The sequence below is a fragment of the Marmota flaviventris genome, chromosome 7 (genome assembly GCF_047511675.1).
Source record: "Marmota flaviventris isolate mMarFla1 chromosome 7, mMarFla1.hap1, whole genome shotgun sequence".
In the NCBI taxonomy this organism is placed as follows: domain Eukaryota; kingdom Metazoa; phylum Chordata; class Mammalia; order Rodentia; family Sciuridae; genus Marmota; species Marmota flaviventris.
This window is the reverse complement of record NC_092504.1, coordinates 61,918,975-61,945,731: the sequence shown is the minus strand read 5'-3', so window position 1 is coordinate 61,945,731 and position 26,757 is coordinate 61,918,975. Positions and strand designations below refer to the sequence as shown.

Sequence of the window (26,757 nt, the reverse complement as noted above, 5' to 3'; positions counted from 1 at the left end):
GGTAAGATGCCATGAAGGTAGATGCACTGTTCTAGGATCCTGAAATGACTTGGTTGGCTTTGTTATTGACAAAGTCAAAGATAACTATTCATTATAGGTCAGCCTAGATCTAAACAGTTGGGAATGAATGATACTTCTAGGATCAAGGCATTTTAACATCTTTTACAGAAAGTGGTGTGGGGGTGGTGTTGCTAGGAAGGAAAATGGAAACTTAACCCAGGTGAAAAACAAAGTAACCCGCAGTTTTTTGGTTTTGAGCAGCCTCTTCACTCATTCACACTTCCTGGTCACAAAAGTGGTGCAGTGCTTCTTCTGCAATGGTGGACTCTTCTAATAGCTGTTTAGTTCTGGCTAAATGATGATTTGCATTTTCACCGTACCTTTTTACCCAAGAGATAAAGGCATTTTACATTCAACAAGAGGGCCCAAGATGAATTGAAACCAATACAACGTGCTTCGTGTGCTAAACAATACCACTCTTGTGGGGAAAACGCACTGAACGGTGCTAATATATCCTTAACTAATTCTGGTAAACACACAGCCTGGGGCATATACTGTGAAAGCGAATGAAATGGCGCAAAACTGCAACAGCAGTACTCTGCCCCTACAGTCCGTGTAATTTGCTTTTTGGATTGCTGGCGGTAAAATCTGAAGCTTGTCCACAAAAGCAAAATTAACCTCCAGAAACTTAAGATATTAAGGACACATCCGCACAATAAACAACAGTTTTAGTTTACCTTTAAATGTTTTCATTCTGTAGCTGGCACAAACTGCCACATGTAATTTTATCGCGAGAAGGGAGAATTAGAAAATAGGACGGGGCTATAGCAGAGCGTCACAGGTTCTTTTATTTACCTTTCACCATACAATTTACAGATGTTATCCTTTAAAAATCCACCGAAGATGACAGGAAACATTTCCTTCGGTCACTTCACCTCACCTGGCATCTAATTAACCATCTAGACCTGCCCTGGGGTTCGCTCGGTTCGCCTCGGGCAAGCTTGCAATAAACCGCACCGAGTCTACACAAGAACACAAGTGAGGGGGGTCGCTAGTCTCTTATCCAAAGGCTTGGCTGACTTAAGATTTTTTAAAAAAATTTAAAAGCAGATACCACATTTTTTATACCTTTATTTATCCATTTTTACATGGTGAGGAGGATCAAACCCAGTGCCTCGCACATGCTAGACAAGCGCTGTATTACTGAGCCACAACCCCAGCTCCTAGATTTAGGATTTTTGATATCCTGTAAGTTTTCCAAGCTCTGCTCTTCGCTCAAGGAAATAGTAAGAAAGTAGCAAAGGTAAAAGAGAAAATGAGTAAGAACTCCCTGGCCGCCGCTGGCGCACGCGCATCACGACAAAGCGCGGGCGCGAGGGGCGGGGCCAGGGTGCGGCGCTGGAGCTCCGCCCCGCCGCCGCTCCCCCTCCTTCCCCTCACCCCACCTCTCAGCGCCGGGGAGTGACTGACTCCCGCCAGCCCCTCCACGTCAATCAACCCTCCTCCTTCTCGCACTCTCCGCACCTTGTTATTAATCTCAAAACCGATATCGCCCGGACGCCTCTCCCCCAGCCTTCGGGGGTGTGAACGTGTGTGAGCGAGAGCGAAGGCACCGAAAGCTGGCGTCTTTGCTCGGCCTCGGCCCCAGCAGCATTCGGCGCAGCAGCAACCCCCGCAGCGGCGGCAGCCCCAGCGCCAGGAGGCCAAGGCCAAGGCCAGGCTCTGTGAGGCCCTCGGAGCAATAGCCGCGGCTGCGGGGTCGCAGCTTCTTCTGGCTGGGGCCTTCAAGTCAGCGGCCGCGGCGCCTCTCCTGCGCGCCCAGGGTCACCGTCCTCGAAGTCCGGCGGCGCGGCCTTCGTCCCCCTCCCCGCCCCCCGATCCGTCTCCTCTCTCCCTTCAGCCGCCCTCCGCGCCGCCGCCCCTGCCGTTCCTCAGGCGGCCCGGCCCGCCCGCCCCGCGTCCCCTCCGGCCGGTGCCTCTCCCCCCGGCGGGCTGCCTGCATGTCTTTGCTGCCCTCAGCCCCACCGCCACCGCCGCCGCCGCCTCCCCCGCCGCCGCAGCCCCAGCAGCAGCCGCCCCGCCGCCGCCGCCGTCGCCGCCGCCCGGACCCTGGCGCGCTGAATGCAGGTGAGGAGGGGGCGCAGGCCCTCGGCGACCCTGGGCTTGGCGCGCCCGCCCGCCGGCGAGCTCTGAGTCCGGGCCCTGTCTGCCGCCGCGGCTTCCCCTCGGGGCGGGCGGGCGGGCGTGGGTGTTTGTGTTTGCGTCTGCGGCCGCGGCTCTGGAGGGGAAGCATCTGTGGGGGCCTGGTGCGCGCGCGCGCGTGTTTGTGTGTGTGTTTCCCCTGCCGCGGGGAAATGGCTGCTGTTGATCCTTCTGGGCTAGGGGAGAAGAATGAGGTAGAGTGTTTTTGTGCCTTCGGGTAGGATCGAGAGTGTTGGGAAGAGGAGAGCGTCCCCGGGGAAATGAGGTGGGAGAGGGACAAATGTTCGTGTGGGTGTGCGAGTTGGGACTTGGGCTGGCGGGAGAGGCCTGAGGACCCACGGAGAGTGGGTGTGTGGCGGGTGACTGGAGGGGGTGGCGGGGCCGCCCAGCGTCTCCTCGGAGGGGGCTAGGGTTCCGGGGTGTGTGTGCGTTGGGAGGGGGTCCGCGCTGGGGTGGGCACTCTGGGGGCGGCTTGCGTGTGTTCGGGACCTCCGAGTGGCGTGTCCCTCCCCCTTTGTGGCTGGGCTCGGGAGCCTCGCAGGTGGGAGCTGCTCGGAGGGGGCTGGCGGAGCAGTGGTGAGGGCGGTAGACACTAGGCGGCCAGGCTGCGAGAGCCGTGGGTCGACGCCTGCCGCGGTTCCCGGGGCAGCCGTTCTGGTGGCGGGGACCGCGGCCGCGGCAGGAAGCGCGCCGGCCTGCAGCGCGGCCTAACCGCCTCGGCGCCCGCCTGCCTCCAGCCGGCCTCCCGGGACGTTCCCGGGACGCCGAGCTCGCGCGGGCCCAGGGCGCTGCCTTGGGCCTGGGCAGGTGAGGGTCGGGGGCGGGACGCCGATCGCCGTCGCCTTGGCCGCCTCCGCGTCTCCTGAGGAGCGAGGAAGGCTTATTTTGGTGTTCGAACTGCAAGCCTGCCTCTGCCGGCGGTGGGACCCGAGGGAAAGTGAATCAAAGCTGTAAATCTCGGAATACGCGTTGCTCAGATCCCTTCTTTTCACCATTCCCTTAAGGCTGTCTGTGGAGGGACTGAGTAAATATTTTCAATTTTTGTTGCAAATACTTTCTCGTTGGTAAGATTTTTTTTTTTTTTTTGTAAGATAAGAGGTTTCCTTGGAGAGGCGGGGGAAGAAAGGGAAATTGGCTTCCCTTGGCCATGGTGTTGGTGGGATTGGATGGATTTTGTGCATTTGATATGGTTTTATCCTGCCTCCTAGGGGGAAAGGCTAGTACACGCTGGGCTGTGGAGGTCGGTGAGGAAGAGGAAGTTACTGGAGCTGTCATCTTCCTTAACTGGGCCAGCTCTTTAGCTTGGGCTAATCAGAAGGATTTTATTCAGGGAGTTTAGCTGAACTGTTTGTATACGTTGGAAGCACAGTACCACATTGTAAGAAATACTGTCTTACGGCTTCTAGTTATCTTAATTGTCAAGATTGTCATGTTCAACAAACATGTTTTCCTCACAGTCTCCAAAACTTAGATCAAGCCGCCTCTATGTTCTACTCAGTATATGCTCCTGGAAAGCTATTCTGAGAGTAGTATAAGCAAAATGTGGTAATAAAAATAAACCTGCTGCCAATAGGCATACAATAAATTTCAAATATAAATGGCACTTGGGTAATTATTTGCAGGTTTACTTTCCTCTCTTTACATTTGTATCTAGTTAGCTCATCTAGCTAGAACCCTGCTATAGATAAAGTCTTAATACAAGTTTGATACTTTTAGGCCATGCTGCATAATGACCAGAGATTACCTGGTTTCATAAAGAAATAATGTATGTTGTTCATTGGGAAATGGGGGCAGGCGAAGGAGAAAGTTTTCTGTAACCATTACTTTGAAAAACAGTTTAGCATATATACTTAGTGGAAAAAGGACTTGTTTTCAATAGAGCTCAGTGGGAATCCCAGCTATGCCATTTTTTCCCTGTTTTGCCTTAAGCAAATTATCTAGTATTTATAAACCTGTTTTTTTTTATCTTAATAGGGAGATAATGCCTTTTTAGTAAGGTCGTGAAAATAGAGAAAACATTTGGAACATAGTAGATGCTAAGTTAATTTTAGTTCTGCCTCCTGTAGGCCTGTGAGTATTGAAAGAATTTATTAGTATAAATATTAATTACTTACAGCAATATTATGTGTTGAATTAAAAATCAAGACACTGAGCTGGAGATGTAGTTTAGTGGTAGAGCACTTGCCTAGCATGTGAGGCCTTGTATTCTATCCCCAGCACAAAAAAAAAAAAAAAGAAAACAATGGAATATTTTAGAGTTCTTTGATATATATAAAATTTATGTGAACGTCTTTTAAAACATACAAGAAATTCTTTTTCTAGGAATAAAATTGTCATAGCCTATTATTTTATAGAGTAGTGGTTTCATATTTTTGAATAGTCTGTCTTTCCATTTCATTACTTTTTATTAGATTTTGCTATGTCGCCCTGGGGGGAAAATAACTTAAAGATCTGTATATTACATACATGCTTCAATATAATCAAGCATTAAAAAATGATTAAGGAACCAGTCTGTCTATATAGATCTGTAAAGAATAGTGCCACAAAAAATGCTATATAGTTTGCAGTTCACATTGACTAATTTTGGTAAACCAGACCTATTGGAAGATTTTTCTGAGTGGAAGCAAAAGTTTTCTGTCAACTTCCAGTAATTTCCCATGTTTATTGTTTTGTGTGAAGTAATAAATGTGTTCATTAAATTTTAACTGTATCATGTAGGAAACATGGTCTGAACAATCAGGTAAAGCCAACAGAAAGGTTAATTAAAGGGTTTTATTTTTTTGGTTTACTTTTTTTGGTTTTGGCGGATGTAGGGCAAAGAATGTGGAAGGAGTTACATTGGTTTAAGTTTGTAATGTCCTTGTTTACAAATGACAGTTTTCCCAATTAGGTATTATATGTTGTTATAATTTATATCAGAAATAGTAAATATAAACCTTACTAGACTTTTCTGACACTAAAATTTCAACACTTCTAGAAAAATTTTTACATATAAGAACTTCTGAGACAGATGGTAGGGACAATTTTAATAGACTATAAAATATTAAATTCTCTTAAAATGTGTATTGTGGCTGGGTGGTGTGTGCCCATAATCCCAGCAGCTCTGGAGGCTGAGGCAGGAGGCTCAAATGTTCAAAGCCAGCATAAGCAACATAGCAAGGCCCTAAGCAACTTGGTGAGATCCTGCCTCAAAAAAAAAAAAGGGCTGGGGATGTGGATTAGTAGTTAAGAACCCTGGGTTTAATCCCTGGTAGCAAGTGTTGTGTTGTGGATGTGTGTATATTTATAGTGGATAGCATTGTCTGCCATGTGGTTATATTTAAAGGAATAATTCTTTTAAAAATTGTAACAATTTTTAATATTTTAAAAAATAGAAATGAATTTTGCCTTAGTCTGTTAATTTCCACTAGACATTATGCATTGCAGTATTTAAAAACTCCTCAGTTTTTTAAAATTTTAATTTGGAATAATTGGAGAAAACATTTCTCTAATCATGAAAACAATGATCTTGAACTGAGAGATGATGGGCAATTCAGTTGTTTAGATTTTAAAATTTAATGTTATTCAAAGTGACTTTAAAACAGTCTTCCCAAAATATTCTAGAGTATAGATGTCTTTAATTAGAGCAAATTGTAATATTTAGGAATTTCTGCATTTATTACTTTGGGTAATGTCAATGAGGGTAATAAATATACTGAAAATAATACAAGTTTATTTTTTTTCTACATGGCAGTCCAGTGCAGGTGCACCTGGTTATCAGGCTTGTGACTTTTCACTCACCCATGTGGTAATTTAGAGATCCTGTGACTCAACCATTCCTAAGTCTTGGAGTCCTTCTTCCTGTTGCCCACAGACCATTTCTTAAGAACCCCTAGTCTGAAAGTGATAAACATCTCCCTAAATGTCATTGACAGGGTTTGTCATAGAGCCTTATTTGAATGCATGGAGGATGAGAATTGTAGTTCCTAGATAGTGGACTGCTTAGCAGTTTCTGCTTACAAGGGGCATTTCATGATGTTATTTATTTTTGGGGGGACAAGGGATTGAACTCAGGGGCACTAAACCACTGAGCCACACCCCCAGCCCTATTTTGTATTTTATTTAGAGACAGAGTCTCACTTGAGTTGCTTAGCTTCTCACTTTTGCCGAGTCTGGCTTTGAACTCTCAACCCTCTTGCTTCAGCCCCCCCAGAGTGGCTGAGATTACAGGCAAGCACCACATGCCCTGCTCATGGTGTTATTTTAGATGGTAACATATTTATAAAGTTATGCTAAAAAGTGAATTAAAATTCTTAAGGATTGCTTTCCATTTTCTAAAAGTAAAACTGTGCATGTAGGAAAGGGAGTAAATAGAAAAGGAGAAAAGGATATGAGCTACTGGAGGAGGAGGAGGAATGAGAGCTCTTATAGGTGAGGGACTTGGATGACAAGTTAACTTCAGCAGCTACTTAAAGACATAACAGTTTTAAGCTCAGTGGCTGGGTGCCCCTTATTTAAAAATACATAAATAAAGACATAATTTTTTGGAGAACATTACCTTTGGATTCTATAACATTTGATGGGTCACTTCTTTGCTATCAGTTACTGATTGTCAGTGAGTTTTAATGGGTTCTGACTATTTGAGTTACTTCTCTTAGTAACTTTGAAATTAGTTGAGATCAGTAGGCCAAAACTCGTGAATTTCAGTTTTTGGGGTATATTGTCATAGGAAATACTCTTTAAAAAAATATGGATTTCTTTATTTATAATTTCGAAGTACACACACCTTTTAAAACTGTGTATGAAACCCAGTGACAAAACAGGGTAGAATGTAAATGGAAACATTTTTTAAAAACATTTTTCTCTGTTGGGGGGATAGAGTATTATTATTATTATTTTGTACTTTGATGGATATCATTTAGGTGAATCTTATCATCTGTGTGCCACCGTTGGCTGTTTTTGTAATTCTAAAGTCATTAAAATTAATTTTGAGCCTTAATTAAATAACAAAATCATCAGATAGACCACAAATGTTTAATTATTAACTTGTGCTCATACTTTGTGATGAAAATACTACAACTTTTACTAAGTGCATTTACATTAAACATTTAATATACTATGTGGATTTTAATTATGGACAACTTCAGTTTAATCAGTTTTTTTTTTTTTTGTGGGGGGATACTGGGGATTGAACTCAGGGATGCCTTACCACTGAGCTACATCCCTAATCCTTTTTATTTTTTATTATGAGATAGGGTCTTACTAAAATTTGCTGAGAGTGGCCTTGAACCTTCCTCAGCATCCTGAGTTGCTGGGATTACAGTTGTGTGCCATCATGCCTGGCACAATTCATTTTTTTGAGAACCTAGTCTATATCCATTATATCTTGTTCTGAAGAGAATATGAAAGATGTAGAAGAGACTCTTGGAAAACTTTTGGTTTGAGTTAAGGCGATAAAGTATGTAATTTAATTATTTCAAAACAAAAGAATTTGCATAAGCCAGCATAGCATATCAACTGTATATTGATGTCCTGAGAGGGAGTGACAAAATTTAATTGGGTAAGAGAACTCTTAGTGAAAAAGTTGCCTGGAATCAAACCTAGGATCTTCTGCATGCTAGAAAAGTGCTCTACCACTGAGCTACATCTCCAGCCTTGCTTATTTTTTAAAACAGCTTTGAGATATAATTCACATAATTTATAAGAAATCCATTTAACATGTTTATCTCTATAGTTTTTAGTGTATTCACTGTTGTATAACCATCATCACAATCAATTTTAGAACATTTTTGTTTCCTGAGATATAATTCTATATCCTCTGTTACCCTTCATTCTCTCATACCTCTAGTTCTTTGCAACCACTGTTAAGAGAACTTTCTACAGATTTGTCTATTCTGGACATTTGATATGAATGGAATGTTAATATAATACATGGTCTTTTAGGGTGGGCTTCTTTCACTGATATTTCATATTTTCGAGGTTCACCCATGTTGTGGCATGTAATAGTACTTCATTCTTTCTTTAATGACTTAATAGTTTGCCATTTTATGACTGTAACAGTTTGTTTATTCTTTGATGGCTGATGGACATCTGAGTTGTTTGCACTTTTTGGCTGTTGTTAATCACGCTGCATTGAATGTATACAGTATTTGAGATATATGTTTTTGGTTATTTTGACCACATACCTAGGAATGGAATTGCTATATCAGGTGGTACCTCCTTAAACTTTTGAGGAACTTGTAGATAGTTTTCCATAGCAGCAGCACTATTTGACATTTCTGCTGGCAGTGTTTAATGGTGCTTGTTGCTCTACATTCTTGCTAACAATTATAATTATTTTTCAAATATTATCTTTCTTATTGGATGTGAGGTGATTACCTGTTGATTTTGATTTGCATTTTCCTGATGGAAGATGATCCTTTTATGTTCTTATTGGCCATTCATATGTATTCATTGGATAGATGTCTGTGAAAAAATTCAAATTCTTTGCCCATTTTTATATTGAGTTTAATTTTTATTGTTGAATTGTAAATGTTCTTTGAATATTATAGTATGTCCCTTTTCATATATGTAATTTACAGCTATTTTCTCCCATTCTGAGTCTTTCTTTACCCTCCCAGTGATGTCCTTTAAAGCACAAAAGTCTTTAGCTTGATGAAATTGTGTATATTTGTGTGTGTACATTTGTGTGTGTGTGTGAATATATTATGTGTTTTTGTGCTGGGGATTGAATCCAGGGCTTCAAGCATAGTAAGCATGTGTTCTACTGAGGTACATTTACAGACTTTATGAAGTCAATTTCTTTTTTTGTTGCTTATGATTTAGTGTTGCAGTTAAGAAACCATTGCCTAATCTAAGGTCACAAAAACTTATTATCTCTGTTTTGTCTTAAGTTTTATGGTTTTTGACTCTTATATTTAGGTCCGTGATCCATTTTGAACTTATTTCTGTAAATGGGCTAATAATGTAGGGGTCTAATATTCCTTTGCACATGTATATCCATTTGTTTTTGGTACCATTTGTTGAAAAGACTATCTTTATCTTTTGTCTTGTCACTCTTGTCAAAAATCAATTAACTGTAAATGTGAGGGTCTATTTTTGGACTTTCTGTGTCCACTGACCCATATGTTTATCCTTAGGCCAGCACTGTTTTTAATGAGAATTAAGACCTCCAACTTTTATATTTATCAAGAATATTTTTAAAACATTTTTTTTTTTAGTTGTACATGGACACAATACCTTTCATTACTTATTTATTTTTATGTGGTGCTGAGGATCAAACCCAGTGCCTCACGTGTGCTAGGCAAGCGCTTTCCCTGAGCTACAATCCTCGCCCCTGTCAAGAATATTTTTCAAGAATTTTGTTTTTGGCCTAGTGTGGTGATGCATGCTTGTAATCCCAGCAACTCTGGAGGTTGAGGAAGGAGGATTGCAAGTTTGAGGCTATCCTCAGCAATTTAGTGAGGCCCTAAGCAACTTAGGGAGACCTTGTCTCAAAAAAACAAGCGGGGTGGGGGGGGGGTGGCTGCTGAGGATGTAGCTCAGTGGTAAAGTGCCTGTAGTTTCATCTCCAGTGCCCCTTCAGGGGAGAAACATATTTTTGTACTTTCTGTAGGTCTTAGAAGTTAAAACAACTTTGAGTTTGGCTAAGAATCTTTGTTCTCAAGGCAAAATTGCAAAGTGGTAATATAATTTTTGTTTTGTAGTGTTCTTTTTCATAGTAATATTATTAGTTTTTATTGATTTTTTTCAGTCCACTTTAAAATTTTGTTAATGATAAAAGTTTTTTATTGAAGTAAGTAGTTCTCTTTGCTGAGTGAGCGACTCATTGTTCATACTGAAGAGATGCCTAATTTGGGGCTTTCAGATTGTTTTATTAACAGTGAAATTGGTGACATGAAAAAGATTAAAATACTTAATCTTCCTTATTCATCTTTTACTGAGAGGATCTCCCTCTAATTTAAAGTTTAAATAGTTTTTATTTCTTTTCACATATTATTTATATAGATTTCCTAAATGAATAACATAGATCAGAATTATATAATGCAAGTTACAAATTCTGCTAAAATAATAGAACTAAGTTTAGGTTATACCAACCTCGATGGCACTCTGTTTAAGACATTTGGGATCTGAACATATATACCTACTGCTTTCTGATAGTAATTATTATACTTAAACAAAACCCCCAAATTACTTATAGGATATGTCTACTATAGGTTCATATTTAGCTCAAGCTTCTTTAATATCTACATATAAATTTATGAAAAGTGTAATATGAATTATATCCAGAATGATGATCTTGAAACTAAGAATTTGAATCAGTAAAAGAATATCTAACCTATTTGTACACATTCATTAACCTTCTACTGGCTATAAGCTATTGTATTCATTGTTCTGGGGCATATAAAGAAATTTTAGGAGTGTGTGTGTGTGTGTGTGTGTGTGTGTGTCTCTGTGTGTGTGTGTGTGTGTGTATGTGTGTGTCTATCTCCCTATCTCCCACCCTGCAACACACATTCTCACTGGGGATGAAATATTGGGCCTTGGGCACACATTCTACCACTGAGCTATATCCCTGGCTCTAGGATATAGTTTTCGCTAGGGAATGGAATAATACTGGACTACTTAATATCAAGGACCTTGAAAAGCCACTCCCCCTCCCTTTAAATATGTAACCTTAATTAGTCATCATGAAAATCCTGGGCTGGGGATGTGGCTCAAGTGGTAGTGCGCTCGCCTGGCATGCGTGCGGCTCGGGTTCGATCCTCAGCACCACATACAAACAAAAGATGTTGTGTCCGCTAATAACTAAAAAATAATAAATATTAAAATTCTCTCTCTCTCTCTTTAAAAAAATTAAAAAAAAATCCTGTGAGATACGCGTTATGATTCTCAGTTTGTAGTGGTTTAAGAAGGTGAGCCTTAAATCCTCCACTTTCTAGCTCTTGGGAAACTCATTCTCCATACCTCAGTTTCTTCATCTGTAATGGGAGAATGGTAGTAGTCCTCTATTTTGTGGAGTTGTGTAATTAAATAATGTCATAACTACAAAGCACTTAGAACAGAACGTAGCAATGTCCATAATTTAGAAAATCCCAAACTCAATATATGTTAGCCATTACTGTTTCTTATTATTAGGAAACATACAAGTTAAAATGCCCAACATTACAATGGAATCTTTTTTTTTTTTTTTTACTCCCGAACACTTACTTTTACACTTAATTAGGGCATTTAAGTCTGGTTACAGCAAACAAGTGAAGACAAAATATACTGACAAAGTAATATTAAGTACTGTAACATACAGCATACATGTGGGTTTTAATCTATAATAGAGAGAGGGTAGTAGTTTCGAATTCCTTTATGATAAAATGAAAGGAAGGGAAGAAGTTAATAGATTACCATAACATCTTCCTGGTCTACCACTTTCCATTATTGTTACTTTGTACATACACATCACCAGAAAAATACTTGTAAAATTTGTTGCATATTACTTAAATTCCCTACTTAAAGTACTTCAGTAGTAATGATAGTTATTTTCAGTTATATATTATGTGCTAGGGTAGGAGTCAGTAAACTTTCTGTAAAGAAACAGATGTAAATATTTTAGCTTTTGGGGTCACATCTTCATTGTGCCAGGTGTGGAAGCACATGCCTGTTCTCCCAGTGACTTGAGAGGTTTAGGTAGGAGGGTCACAAGTTCAAAACCAGCCTCAGCAACTTAGTGAAACCCTGTCTCAAAAAATAAAAAGTAAAAAATAAAAAGGACCAGGGGTGTATCTCAGTGGTTAAGCACCCCAGGGTTAAATCTCCAATTTACCCCCACTACAAAAAGATCTTTGTTGTGATTTTTTTTTTCTTTTTAAACAATCATTTAAAAACATGAAAGTCATAAACTGCTGTTAAATGAGATTATAAACAGTTTGCTAATCCCTGTGCTAGGAGATTTACATGAAATAAGTGGTTTCTTCTTGTTACAGTCCTGTTAAAATTGATATTAATAATCCCTGTTTTACAGTTGAGGATGCTTAGCAAATTTTATGAACATCAAATAGTAAGTGAAAGATTCAGAATTAGGTCATTGCAATTCTTAAACCTGTGTACATTCCAGTATATCCTGTTGCTTCCTACTACTTTTTTAGAATATGATGCGGATTTTATAACATTTTAAATAAGGCCTGTAATGATCTTGTTTTTTGCTTACCTCTTCAGTTTTTTAAGTTTTATTTTTGGGGATACCAGGGATTGAACTCAGGGGCACTCGACCCCTGAATCACATCCCCAGCCCTATTTGGTATTTTACTTAGAGACAGAGTCTCACTGAGTTCGCTTTTGCTGAGGCTGGTTTTGAACTCTGGATTCTTCTGCCTCAGCCTCCTGAGCTGCTGGGATTACAGGTGTGTGCCACTGAGCCCGACATCTCTTCAGTTTTATTATTATAAATAACTTTATAATTATTTGTAAATAACAATAGTAATCTTTATTCATTGTAAAACTCTTTCCTCACATATTCCTTAGCTTAGCCATAGCAAATCACTTTTTTGTTTGGTCTATGCTTTATATGTGGCTACAGTATCTTGTACTTTATTTATTTATTTATTTTGGTATGGGGGGGGGATTGAACCCAGGGATGCTTAATCACTGTGCCATTTCCCCTGCCCTTTTATTTGAAATAGGGTCTTGCTAAGTTGCTTGGGGTTTTTCTAAGTTTCTAAGGTTGGCTTTGAACTTGTGATTCTCCTGGCTGAGCCTACTGAGCTGCTAGGATTACGGGTGTGTGCCACCACATCTGGTGATTCCTTGTACTTAATGACCTCACTGACTTACTTTAGTAGTTCACCTCAGGTGCTCCCTATTCTAGGAAACCTTACCTGACATTTCCAGTTTCTCTGCTTTATGATTTTTCTCTGTGCTCCTTTAGCATCCTGTGCATTCCTCTTTTATGAAATTTACCACATTGTCTTGTATTTACCTGGTTTATATCTTGTTTTTTCTGTTAGACTGTGAGATTTTTAAAAATTTTCAATACTGGGAATTGAACCCTGGGTTGTGTGCTTGCTAGGCAAACATGTTACAGCTGAACTGTATGACCGTACCCACTTTTTTTTTTTTTTTAAATTGTATTTTGAGACAGGGCCTCACTAAGTTGCCCAGAGCAGCCTCTAACTTGTGATCCATCTGCCTCAGCCTCCTAAGTAGTTGGGATTACAGGCGTATACCACTATGCCTGACCAGACTGAGATTTTTAAGGGTACAAGATTATGTATCGCTGACCTTTATAACTCAGATGTTTGACACATATAATAGCGGCTTAATATAACATTTGACATAAAATAGGGACTTAATAAATATTTAGTAAGTGAACAATCAAATGGCATTGTAAACTGAAAATTAGGTCAAGAAATATAGTTACAGAAAGATGAATTCAGATTCAAGGTGAATGGGAAAGTAAATTTCTGGCTAACTTCCAGTGCTTGAGTGGAAACGTGAGGCTAATATAAGGCAAATCAAAGCATGATTATGGAGGAGTTTGAATTCTTACATAAGGAATTTTATTTTTGTCCTTCCATCATTGGTCGAAAGATTACAACTCTATGAAATCTTCTATATGTTCTTGAAATTCATAAACTGGGGTCTCTTATTTATATTCAAGTTTTATGTTGTAATATTTTGCTTTAGGACTGGGGTTGTAGCTCAGTGGTAAAGCATTTGCCTAGCATGTGAGAGGCACTGGGTTCAATCCTTAGCACCACATAAAAATAAAGATCTTGTGCCCATCTACAACTAAAAGAACATAAATATTTTGCTTTATATATTTATAAGATATTCATTAATCCATTCATTAGTATTTTTATTAGGATTGTGGCTCTGAAATCTCATAATTATCAGTATTATTAAAGACATTGGGAGCCAGTGAATGATTTTGATCCAGTTGGTGGCTGTTTGAAATGTGTTTATTTATTTATTGTGGTGGTAAGGATTGAACAGAGCTTTGCACATTCTAGACAGTCACGCTATCACTGGGTTGTATCTCCAGTGCCTGCAATTGATTTTTTAAAAAAAATTTTTTAAAGAACATTTATCTGGTTGAGGTAACAGAATCAGTTGGGGAGATGGGAATACAAGGAGGAAAGACATTTTTAAAGAGTTAAAAGTGATAAGAAATACGTTTATGTTGGCTAGAATGGAAAGAAAACTTTTAAGTGACATTGATGATTCTGTATGAAGAAGACATGAGATAATTGAGATAACAAGGAAGAGACAGTTTAGCTAAAAAAAATTATGAAGTTTGTGTTAGACAAATTGGTGTGATTTCTGTTTGAGTGATTTTTATTGTTACCTGAATTTAGGTCCTTCTTATTTTATGCTTGATAATTTGAATATCTTCATGATTGGCTTTCCTTCCTGCCTCTCATTCATGGGTTCTAAATCTTTGTAATTATGAATTCCATGGGCAGTCTGGGAGAAGGCTGTGGATCCTTTCTAGAATAATAATCTTAAATGAATGAAAACATAAATGGGGTTGAAAAGGAACCTGTAATAGATATCGAAATACATAAAAATGAATTTTGATACAGTGATATGTGCTTTTTTATTTAAATTAAAGTATTTAAATAACAAGAGCTAGCAGTGAGTCTAATGACTTACCCTAATTTTGAAGTAATGATGCATTTAGATGCTATTTTGAGATTTCGGTTACAATTATAATGTGAAATGAAAATGTGTCACAGGTGTGGCTAATACTACTATGGTAGGTTGTCCAGATCTTTGTGAAAGAGGTACTACATTTTAGGTAGAAGTTAGTGAAAACAGTGATGTAATTTTCTTCCTATACAAATTCACAGGTTTTCTGAGATATTTATGCATATTAGCTTCATAATTTTTGCTTGTATCGTCTCCTTGTTTTACTCTATTTTGTGTAATTTTGTTGTTTTTATTGCTTCATGTCTGGCTTTGGAAGTAATATGTGCTCTTAGTTAAACAAAACAAAACAAAACAAAAAAACCCCAAAATGATACTGAAGAGCATACTTTCCTGGTTATTTTACCTCATGGTGACCAAGACTATTAGAAATGTAATATGACCTGTTTCTGAGCTGTACTTAAATAGCCACATAAGCATTGTATAGATAGAATCATACTATGTGTAATGTTTTTTACTTGCTTTTTTCATTAAAACTTAACACAATCATTTTTCCATTAATAAATGTACTTCATATTTTAAAAAAGATGTATAGAATTGAAAAAAAATTTAAACTGAAAATGGTGGTACCCACATGTAATCCTAGGTAAATGCAGGCAGAGGCAGGAAGTTCCCAAGTTTGAGGCCTACCAAGGTAAATAAAATAGAAAAGGGGTGTGGATATGGCTCATTGGTAGAGTACTTGTGTATTATGCATGAGGCCCTGGGTTTAGTTGCCATCACTGAAAAATAATTATGATACACATTACAAAACATAAAATTAACCATTTTAAAGTATATACTTCAGTGATTTTAGCATGATCATTATTGTGAACACCACTAGTAGCAAATTCCATAACATTTCCACCGTTCCCAAAAGAAACCTCATATCTAATATCAGTTCCAGTTCCTCTGTCTGCTGGCATCTACCAACTATGAGTTTTTTGTTCCTATGAGTTTGCCTATTTGAGGCATTTATTATAAGTAGAATTATACAAACCGATTATGGTGGTGCATGTCTGTAATCGCAGTCACTCAGGAGGTTGAGGCAGGAGGAATGCAAGTTCCAGGCTAGCCTCAGCAGTTTACTAAGGCCCTCAGCAACTTAGCAAGACCTTCTCTCAAAATAAAAAGGGTTTGGGATATAGCTCAGTGGTAAAGTACCCTTGGGTTTAATCTCTAGTACCAAAAAAAGAATTATACAATATGTGATTTTTATGTCTGACTTCTTTAAAATAGCACAATATTTTCAAGATTAATCCATGTTGTAACATGTAATATTACTTAGTTCCCTTTTATGGCTGAATAAAATACAGTATGTACATATGTATATGGTTATTGTAAATAATTTTGCTGTGAACATTTATATACATGTTTTATGTGGACATGTTTCCCATTTTTCGTGTGTGTGTGTGTGTGTGTGTGTGTGTGTGTATGAATGGAATTGTTGATCGTATAGTAATTCTGTGTTCAACTTAATTTAATGTAATTTAATTTCAAGATGGGGTCTTCCTAAATTACAGATATGTGCAACTGTGATGGGCATTTTGCATACGTTTAAAAAATACATTTCTAGAAGTGGACTTGTTAGATTAAAATAAGTACACATTTAAAATTCTGATACTTCTTGTCAAACTGCCCTTTAGAAATGTTATATAAAATTATATTGGCACCAGTTGTGTAATAGATGCCTGTTTCTCCAAAACCACAGATTAATCTTTGCCATTCCGATAATGAAAATCATATATTCTAAAATTTGTAGTATGTTTTGCTAATAGTGGGATTTTTTTCCCCCCACAGATTTATTCTTTTGTGAATTATCTATCTGATCATTACCTTTACTCCAAATTTGTCTATTAGGAGTGTTGATAGCTTCTTTTTTTTATTGATTTGTAAGAGCTATTTAAATTTTAAAAACCTAACCTTATTGTATATTATGAATATTGCAGATATGTTTTCCATTTCCTGTTTATCTTTTGACTTCATTTTGACTTTGCTTTTTGCCTTATAGATATTAAATTTTTTAATATTTAACCTGTCTTTTTGTGGTCTTTGCCTTGCTTAAAAGAGTTTTCTGTACTCCCAAAACTGTAAAATTATATTCTGCCATTTCTTTTAGGAATGTCTAAAATTAGACTTGGCATGGCTTAGTGAAAGTGTACATTTTGTAGTTGGAATTGACCTGTGTTCAAATTCCAGCCTAGTCACTTATTACCTGTCAGGTGTTGGATGTTTCATAAATTTCTGCATATCCCAACTTCCTCATTTGTAAAATGACAGTTAATATTTATTAATTTCATCATTTTTGTGAAATTAAATATGCAAATTGTGTAACATACTATCTGGGCACATGCTGAATGTTTTCTTCTCTCTCTCACTCATAAACTCTGTCTTCCTTACTTAAAATCTGGTCCAGAAGATAGGAGAGTGGAAAGTTTCAAGAAATGGGAGTATGGTCCTCAGTTTTCAAAATTGGATAAACCCATAGGATGAATTATGACTGAAAAGGAGATTGAAACTTCACTTAGTAATTATGAAGCCATTTATGTTTAATATTTTTCAATAGCATGAGTCATATTTTACTAGGATGAACGCTAAATAAATGCATACAACATACATAAAGGATGTGTGCATGTTACATGTATCTACCATTATTTATTATATTTCAGAAATAGCTGTAACCTTTTCCTCATTGTTAGAATGTTAGAGGATAGGAGTAATAATACTAACACTCGGTGTATTTATATTGTATATAAAAATTGTACACAAATTTGGATTATTTTTACTAAAAGTTACAAATTATAGTATTTGTAACACTTCACAGTTAATTGTCAACCTGGTTAAGAATTGCTTCATTCAAATTTTAGTGGTTCTTTTATGAAATTTGCATATATTCTTTATTAAATTACAGTGATTTGTAAACAGTGTTATATTTTCTTTGTGGAAAGTAATTTTAAATACATTTTGGAAAGAGGTGGGAAATAGATAAATATTTATGAAAATCACTGTTTACATTTTTCTCCTAGAGTTTTAGGGCAGGGAAAACAGTTCTGTCATAGGTTTTGGATAAAGATCTTTAAAATATTATGTTTCCCTCTTTTGTCTTTTGACAAAGTAATTTCAAAATAAAATTTTTTAAAATTAAAAATAATTAAAGCTTTTTTCCAATTGTAGTAATAATGGACATAGACCATACGTAATGAGGTTTCAAAACCAGATATCAAATTCTATTCTTTGACTCTCTGTAACTGCTTTTTATTCCTAGTATGTTGTATATACACCATCATTATTTTGTTAGCTTCAAAACACAAAGAAGGAAATTCTGTATTAGTGAGGAACAAAACAGGAAATTTTGATCCTCATTGATCTTTGATGAATTTGTCATTTCAGCTGTAGGACTGAAATTTGAAAGACAAACGTATTTAGTATGCTTTGTTGCTTTTGCATAGTATCTACCTGCCATTAAAAAAAAAAAAAAAATCCAAGTGAAGGACTGTTACCTTTTTGGGAAGTGATGCTCTTCTTTGACAAAGTCTGAGTATCTGTATTTTTCAGTGGCAGGATTTTGCTTTCACATAAGGGCCAAAGTATCCTTTTCCTGGAACCAAGCTTGACTCAAAGTCTTTGTAACTTCTCATGTTCTTTATCCTTTTTTAAAAGAACTATTTTAGGAACTATTTTAAAGTTGACACCCCTTCCTTAAAACCTTTTCCGCTAGTTACAAAGCATTACCTTCTAAGCAGTCATTTGTATGAATAGAGTGGATACTTTGCAGTAGACATTTGTTCATGCCAAAAAATTAATGGTTAGTGCTTTGTTTAATGCTGTCTGTTTGGGATCAATGTGAGTCAGCATTGGACCTACCTTTCTTTTGAATTTTTTCATAATTAAGATGTTGACAGGGCTAAGGTGTTAGCTTAGTGGTAAAGTGCTTGCCTAGCATGTGTGAGGCACTAGTTTAGATTCTCAGCACCACAGATAAATAAATTAAAATAAAGGTCCATCAGCAACTAAAAAAAAAAAAAAAAAAAAAAAAAAAGAAGAAGAAGAAGTTGTTGACATTCTTTGGAAGCCTTTCCTTGATGGAGCTTTTCTTTGTGCTTATTTTTTTACCCTGGACAGTTGGTTACTACAAGCTTTTCCTGTTTTATTCTTACCATTTTAAAAAATATTTATTTTAAATTGTGTTTATTTACTTTTATGTGGTGCTGAGGCCTGAACCCAGTGCCTCATATGTGCCAGGCAAGCCCTCTGTCACTGAGTCACAACCCCAGCCCTATTCTTACCATTTTTAATGGAGGCTGGTAGATTAATTAATTGGTTTTGGTACTAGGGATTGAATTCAGAGGTACTTAACCTCGGAGCCACCCCAACTCTTTTTATTTTTTATTTTGAGACAGAGTGTCTCCCAGGTTTTCTAGGGTCTTGTAAAGTTGCTGAGGATGGCCTGAACTTGTGATCTTCTTATCTCAGCCTCTTGAGTTGCTGGAATTACAGGTGTATGCCACCATTCCTAGCTGAGATTTGTAGATTTAGATAGGGCTTTTATCCTTAAACCTTGGTTCTCAGAATAGTAATATTACTTTTAACATCTCTTTATATGTGTATATTTTATTGTGTTCATGTGATACTGGAACATGTATTATTTGGTTCAGGTCAAAAATATAGGATGGTTATAATTGTTACTTTCAGACATTCATATTTTCAAAATTTTGTGTTCACATTTTAACCTAAAATATATTTTTTTTCAAAGAGAAGCTAAAGTAATTCAAAAAGTTATTTGTTTTGAAAAGAGTTCATTAAACCTGTATTTTTGATACTGTCAGGTTTAGTTTTCTTTTAAAAATGTCTTTATTTTTATTCATTTATTTATATGTGGTGCTGAGGATCAAACCCATTGCCTCACACATCCTACGCAAGTGCTGTACCACTGAGCCACAACCCCAGCCCTAGGTTTAGTTTCTAGTAATTAAAGCCAAACAGTACCTTAAATTATTGTTTATTTTTTGGATATAGTTCAGTCATACAAGTGATTGCTTATATAAACAAATATTACATTTGTGGAATATTAAGTCACTGATTTTTATATACCACTATAGAGCAAAGCCTGAGATTGGAAGCTGGGAAAAGGAAAAAAGATGACATGTTGTCTGTAGGGTTACTTCAAGTTTTTTTTTCCCCCATTTAAATATGGTGGACTGAATTTAATTTGTCTAGTGGATTGTTGCTTTGAGGAAAGAACTCTCATATTCATGATATTCTTGCTCTTTTTTTTTAAAAAAATAATGTGACTTCTTTAGATGATGTGTGATTCTTTTATAGGTGTCCTTGCAGCTTGTCTCAGTTTATGTCTGAACATAATTTATTTTTGACTTTGTTTATAGCAGCAAAGATGTTTTCATTTCTGATGGGTTTGAAGAAACAGTCTGTTCTATGGGATTGTTGTTTATTCATCTTTCAGCTTATACAGCCAGGGCTGGGGATGTAGCTCAGTGATAGAGTACTTACCTATGTGAGTGAGGCCCTGGATTTGATCCTTAGCACTGAAAAAGGGGAAGGAGGGCTTCTCATTGGATTGCCAGTTGATTTAGAATACTTTTCTTTGGGTGGTAGGTGTTTTTTTTTTTTTTTTTTTTTTGGTGAGGGGGTGTACTGGGGATTGAACCCAGGGCTGCTTAACCATTGAGCCACATCCCCAGCCTTTTTTGTATTTTATTTAGGGGCAGATTTTCGCTAAGTTGCCGAGGCTTGCTTTGAACTTGTGATCATCCTGCTTCAGCCTTCTGAGCTGCTAGGATTACTGGAGTGCGCCACCTCATCCAGCAGTACTTGTTATTAATTAACAGTTTCAAGGGAGAACTTGTAGTAAACTTTTCTATTTTTAAAGTCTGGGCAACCTTGTAAATAAACTACTCTTCTGTGTTTTCACTGCCCTTTAACTTTAGTTGGAAAAGAGGGATTCAAAGGAGAAATTGCGATAGTCCTTTAAAGTGACCTTTGATTATCAATATACTAAGGAGAATGCTGGAGAACAGACATATAACTTTGCATGTTGATCCTTGAACATATGCCAGTATGTATTGAATATATCTGTTTTGACTACAGTAACATCTTGAGTACATAGTAGGGTGGAGACTGTTCTCCTTAATTTTCTGTACAACCTATGTAACAACTGCTCTTCTGAGAGGAATTTGAGCTATTTTGCAGTTTGGCTGACAGAATTTGGAGGACGAGGTACAAATAAAAAATAAAAACATCAAACTATTTTTCCGATTTATATTTTTCAGTGTCTATATTAGTTACTGAAGGAGGAAATGAAGAAAACTGTTAGTGTTAAAATTCATAGGGTAATGGCAACATGGTTTCCTTTGTGTTATTACTAAATCTGTTGAATAGTAAGCTTCACTGTAATTGGTGTATAATGTTTGTTGTTCATATGTCAGAAAAATGAACTCATACAATAGTATGCTCCAGGTTATGGATTTAGGGTGTTTAGGCTGTGATAATAATAGGATTTGGGTCTCTAGACATATTGTCATCTATCCTGCTAATTTCCCTCCTGTGTCTTTGGGTTTTCTGAGCTGTACTTACAAATAAAAACAATTGAATTGCCAATTTAATATGTAGGTCTTCTACTCCTTGGCTTTCCGGCTTTTACATCAGTTTTTAAAAAACCAGTTTGCTGAAATTTCCAAAAGTGTCTGTTTTCTTTCATTCAGCACAATTATTTTGAAATTTATCCATGTGGCCATGTGTGTCGATAGTTCATTTTTTTTTATTGCTGAATTCATTATATGGACTTGTCACTATTTATGTTTTAGCCTTTTGTTATATATTTGGGTTGTTTCTGTTTTTTGGCTTTTAGAATAAAATTGCTAAGAACATGTATGTTTAATTAAATCATTGGGGTGAACATGTTTTCTTTTTTACTTTTTTTTTTTTTTTTTTGGTACCGGTGATTGAACCCATGGGTGCTTGACTATTGAGATACATCCCCTGCTCATACTCCCCCTTTAATTTTTTTTTTAAAATTTTTATTCTGGGATAGGATCTTTCTCAATTGCTTAAGGTCTCTTAGTTGCTGAGGTTGGTTTCGAACTTGTGATCCTCCTGCCTCAGCTTTCCTAGCTGCGTGATTCAAGTGCACCACTGTGCCAAGCTCATGTTTTTTTTCTTTTGTTGGGGTGGGGATGGTACCTGGGTCAAATGGTAGATATATGCTTAAGTTTTTAATAAACTGCTAAATGGTTTTCCAAGGTTGTACTGTTTTGCACTCAATAGTATATGAGAGTTCTACTTGCTCCATATTCTCAATTTTTTAAAATAGGAATGTGGTAGTATTTTATTGTAGTTGAATTTTATTTGTCCCGTGACATTGAACATTTTATCATGTACTTCTTTGCCATCCATATATCTTCTTTGATGAAATACCTGATAAATTTTTTGTTCATAATTTGGAACTTCTGGTACAAGGTCTAATAAAATTTAAAGGAGGCATGCTTGTTTTTTTTTTTTTTTTTTTTTAAATTTTAGGAGGAAAACACTCAAAATTCTATCGTGAAGTTTTTTCATTAGTGCCATTTATGAGAATAAGTACATTCCCTTTATTTTTTTTAAATGACAATTTTTCTTTCTTTTTGCCATGCCTAGAATTAAACCCAGGGCCTGTAGCATGCTAGGCAAGTGCTCAACCACTGAGCTATTATCATAACCACTGAACCATTATCACCACCCTCACCCCTCCATTTTTGAAATGGAGCTCTCACCAAGTTGCCCTTTCTGGCTTTGAACTCAGAATCCTCCTTCCTCAGCCTCCTGAGTAGCTGGACTTATAGGTATATGCCACGATTCTCAGAAAGTTTTTCTTTTAAAATAGGAATTGATTGATAGATTTGCCAAATGCTTTTCATGATATACTGAGATCACATTTAAAAACAAACAAACTCTGATAGGTGAATTATATATTGATTTTTAAAAAATGGTAAACCAATCTTGCATCCCTGGGATAATTATCATTTGGTATGATTTGTCATTTTTTAAAAAATGTATTGCTAGATTTTATTTGCCAGAATTCTAAAAATAATTTTGCATCTGCTTCTGTGAGGTATGTAATTTTCTTATATAGCATTGATCTGGTTTTCGTATTAGAGTAATACTTCGACTTCATGGAAGAGTTTATGTAGAATTGATAGTATTTTTTTTTTTTTTTTCTGTAAAGGCTGTAACCAAGAGTTTGGGAACTATTGGACCATATGATCTTCTCTTTCCTTCTATTTGTAAAATTTTAATTCTGTCCTCATATGATAGATGTATACATTTTTATAAAACAACTTCTAGGTCTTGTTAATAAATGAACATTCTTGGAAGTATAGTAAATGAGTAAATAAACTTAGCAATAGCACAGAAAAAGTCAGTGTTTTTCTTTTTTTTCCAGTGAAGCAGAATTGACTTCATGAGATTTAGGATTTATAGGAAGGGGAAAGGCAAGATTTCATGTATTTACAGTCATATGCTTGAGTTGTACTGTTTCATTTTCAGGAACTTTACAAGCTAGTTATTAAGCAATCTATTGAAAATTAAAAGTAGTAAAATGATATAAACAAAATTAAATATTGGAAACAAAGTTTCACTGCTTAATTATTTATTATCTGCGTTCTTCAGATTATTTACATTTAAAATACAATGTAATGTCAGGCTGCTCTCTGTTTTCTTGTAGCTCCTTATTCATGGATATTTCCTTGGTAGCTTGAAATCTTCCATGAGCTATCAAGCCATAAAAAGATACAAACCTCAAAATGCCATTCGTGTGGGACAGTCTTCCTTCCCTCCCTCCCTCCCTTCCTCCCTCCCTCTGTTTTTTCTCTCATTCATTCTTTCTTTCTCCTCTGTAATGGGGATCAAACTTAAGGCCTTGAATATTTTAGACAAGCATTCTACAACTTGGTCTACCCTTGACCACAAGTCACAAATGCAGGTGGGAGTATTTGCACCACAAAAACAGATGAATGTGGGACTGGGGATATGGCTCAGTGGTAGAGTGCTTGCCTAGCATGTGTGAGGCATTGGGTTTGAGTCTCAGCACCATATAAAGATTAATAAGTGAAGTAAAGTATTGTGTCCATTTACAACTAAAAAAATAGGTGAATGCTTTAAACATATTTAATATGTTGGTTTTCTAGACTTAAAAGTAATAAGAGAAACTGGGCATGGCATGGTGTGGTTGCTTGTAATCCCAGCAATTAGGAAGGCTGAGGCAAGAGAATTGCAAGTTTGAGACCAGCCTTAGCAATTTAGTGAGGCTCTAAGCAACTTAGTGAGACCTTGTCTCAAAATAAAGAGGGCTGGGGATGTAGCTCAGTGGTAAACTGCCTTTGGTTTAATCTGCAGTAATCACCCACCCACCCCCCCCCAAAAAAAAAAAAAAAAAAAGAGGGGAGGAAATCATAATAAATTAAATCAAAATTTAATATGTTGCAACTTTTTTTTTTAATTAAAAAAATTAATTAAATTTAACAGTCTTGTTAAATTGCCCAGGCTGGCCTTGAACTTGAGATCCTCCTTCCTTAACCTGTGGAGTCCTGGGAATTATAGGTATGTGCTACAATGTCCAGCTGTAATTTCTTTAAGAATGTGACAACTGAAGCAGTAAAGGATATAGACCCATTTTGATGTTCTACTAGAAGAAACACTGTTGAGCAGAAGTAAAAGGGAACGAAGGAAGGTGACTCTAGGAATGGTAGTTTCATGTTTATTATTAAACTTTTATGGGTGAAAGTTTTTCATATTAATAAAATGATCAATAGCAAAGAGTCAGGAATAAACAGATTTTTAAAGCTTTCTCTATCTGTATTTTGCTTACCAATACAATACCCTGTGCTGGCTCCAGTGATGTTTTAAGCAATCCTGAAATACTACACTTGTTCCTCTTTTCATGTTGTATATTATCTTGGTGCCTTTTTTTGTTTTTGCCTTGTCTATCTCTGCCTCATTCGCCAATCTTTCCATGAGGGAAATTCTGATTCCTTTTCATTCTTTAGGACTCAGCTGTGTGTGTGTGTGTGTGTGTGTGTGTGTGTGTGTGTGTATGTGAGTGTGGTATGTGTGTGCACGCGCCAAATCTTTGTCAGCATTGGATGTTGGGGATTATAGGCATGTAATACTGTCCCTGGTTTGTCAGTTTTAATAGGTGTGTGACGGTATTTCACTGTGGTTTTGAGTTGCATTTCCCTGATGCCTAATGTTTGAATGTTATTCCTCGTGCTTATTTGCTGCCCATGTATCTTCTTTGGTGAAGAATCTTTTCAAATCTTGTGTGAATTTTTATCCCTGGATGCTGGGGATCAAATGCAGGGCCTTCCATGTACTAGCCAAGTGCTCTTAATACTGAGTTATAGCTCCTTGGTATTTTTTTTTTTTTGTAAGTTCTTCATATATTCTTATGTGTTTCTCAGATGTGTTTTGGATATATTCTCAATATTATGACCTTTCATTAATTGTTCGAGTAGAAGTTTTAGATGTTTATGAAATCTAGTTTTTTAGATCATGCTTTTTGTTATACTTTTAAGAAATCTTTGCCTAATGCAAGGTCATTTTTTTCTTATGTTTTCTTGTAGAACTTTTATTTTGGCTGCTAGGCATTGAACTCAGGGGCACTCAACCACTGAGCCATTACCTTTCTCCTTTCCCCATCCATGACAAATAGACCACTCCTTCACCCCTTTTCAGATCCTGAAGATTTCTGCAATTATCTCTCATTCACATAAAATTACTTCTGGATTACTTTTGTAAAGTTATATAATAACCAGTAACATCTTCATCTAAGTTAAATATACTGTTATGTGTTTAATTTAGTTATCTTAGTCCCATTCCCCAATATAGACCATTTAAAATTTGTTATTGTCCTGGGAACTCTACTCTTTCCACCTGTCCTTGAGTATTCTACATGTTATCTATTTTTTATCACTCTTACCCTTCTTTATAAGAATACAATTATTTAAATGTAAAATATTCTATAACTTTCTTTTTCAAGTAATACCGTGAAAGTGGTATATGCTTCCTGAGGACTACACGATTGTCCATCTTGTTCACCAAAAGTGGTATATGCTTCCTCAGGACTATACAATTGTCCATTTTGTTCACTTTGAAGCCCTACTCCTCAATATAGTATATGATGGTGGTAGCTGTGCAATAAATATTTCTTGAATAAATGTTAAACTGGTCAGAAATACGAGACTCCAAAACTCCAAGAGCTGTTTTCCTCCTAATGACTGAGTGACTTTACCATCATAAAATATAGGTTTTATTTTGTTTAGAGTAGTCACAGAAGCTGCAGATGTTGGGAAAACTCGGAATGAAGTTCTTTTTTGTATGTTTGTACTTATTTATCATCTGTAGACTTTAACTAAATAGGTAATGAAAGAGCAGTCTCATTCAGAGCCCATTGAAGGGAAGTGGAATGAAATTGATAATTAAATTTTTCTTTATCTTGTAGTGTAAACTAGTTTTTGAATTCTATCAATTTTTAATCTTTTTAATTGTGGGTATTGGTGATTGAACCCAGTGGTGTTTTACCCAAGAGCTACATCCCCAACCCTTTTTATTTTTTATTTTGAGACACGGTCTTGCTAAGTTGCTTAGGGCCTCACTAAGTTGCTGAGGTTGGCCTCAAACTTGCAGTCCTCCTCCCTCAGCCTCCCAAGTTACTGTGATTATAGGCGTTTGCTACCATGTCCAGCTAAATCTTTAATTTTGTCAGTATGAATCTACAGTAGGCAGTGTGATTTGCTAGGTGCATTTGAAATGATTATTTATCATTTAAATGATACATTTTGTTATTTTGAAATAGGGTTTTGTAATATGCTTACAAGGTGAAATGTTGATACTGAGAACCTGATGTAA

The 26,757-nt window shown here is 36.9% G+C and overlaps 1 protein-coding gene across 3 annotated transcripts in view; it reads left to right on the top strand.

Annotated features, from left to right (window-relative positions):
- The first annotated feature begins 1,605 nt into the window (after nucleotides 1-1,605).
- Cnot6l (CCR4-NOT transcription complex subunit 6 like) overlaps nucleotides 1,606-26,757 on the top strand; it is a 100,234-nt gene continuing 75,082 nt past the window's right edge. Inside the window, exon 1 of one of the 3 annotated variants that reach the window (XM_027939733.3) lies at nucleotides 1,606-2,127. Coding sequence is in view for 2 of the 3 variants with exons in the window: in XM_027939732.3 (XP_027795533.1) it covers nucleotides 2,392-2,396 (5 nt within the window). In the remaining variant the exon portion in view is untranslated. Of the gene's footprint in view, nucleotides 2,128-2,296; nucleotides 2,468-26,757 lie in introns of those variants that run through there. The other 2 variants (XM_027939732.3, XM_027939731.3) reach the window with 2 other exon arrangements.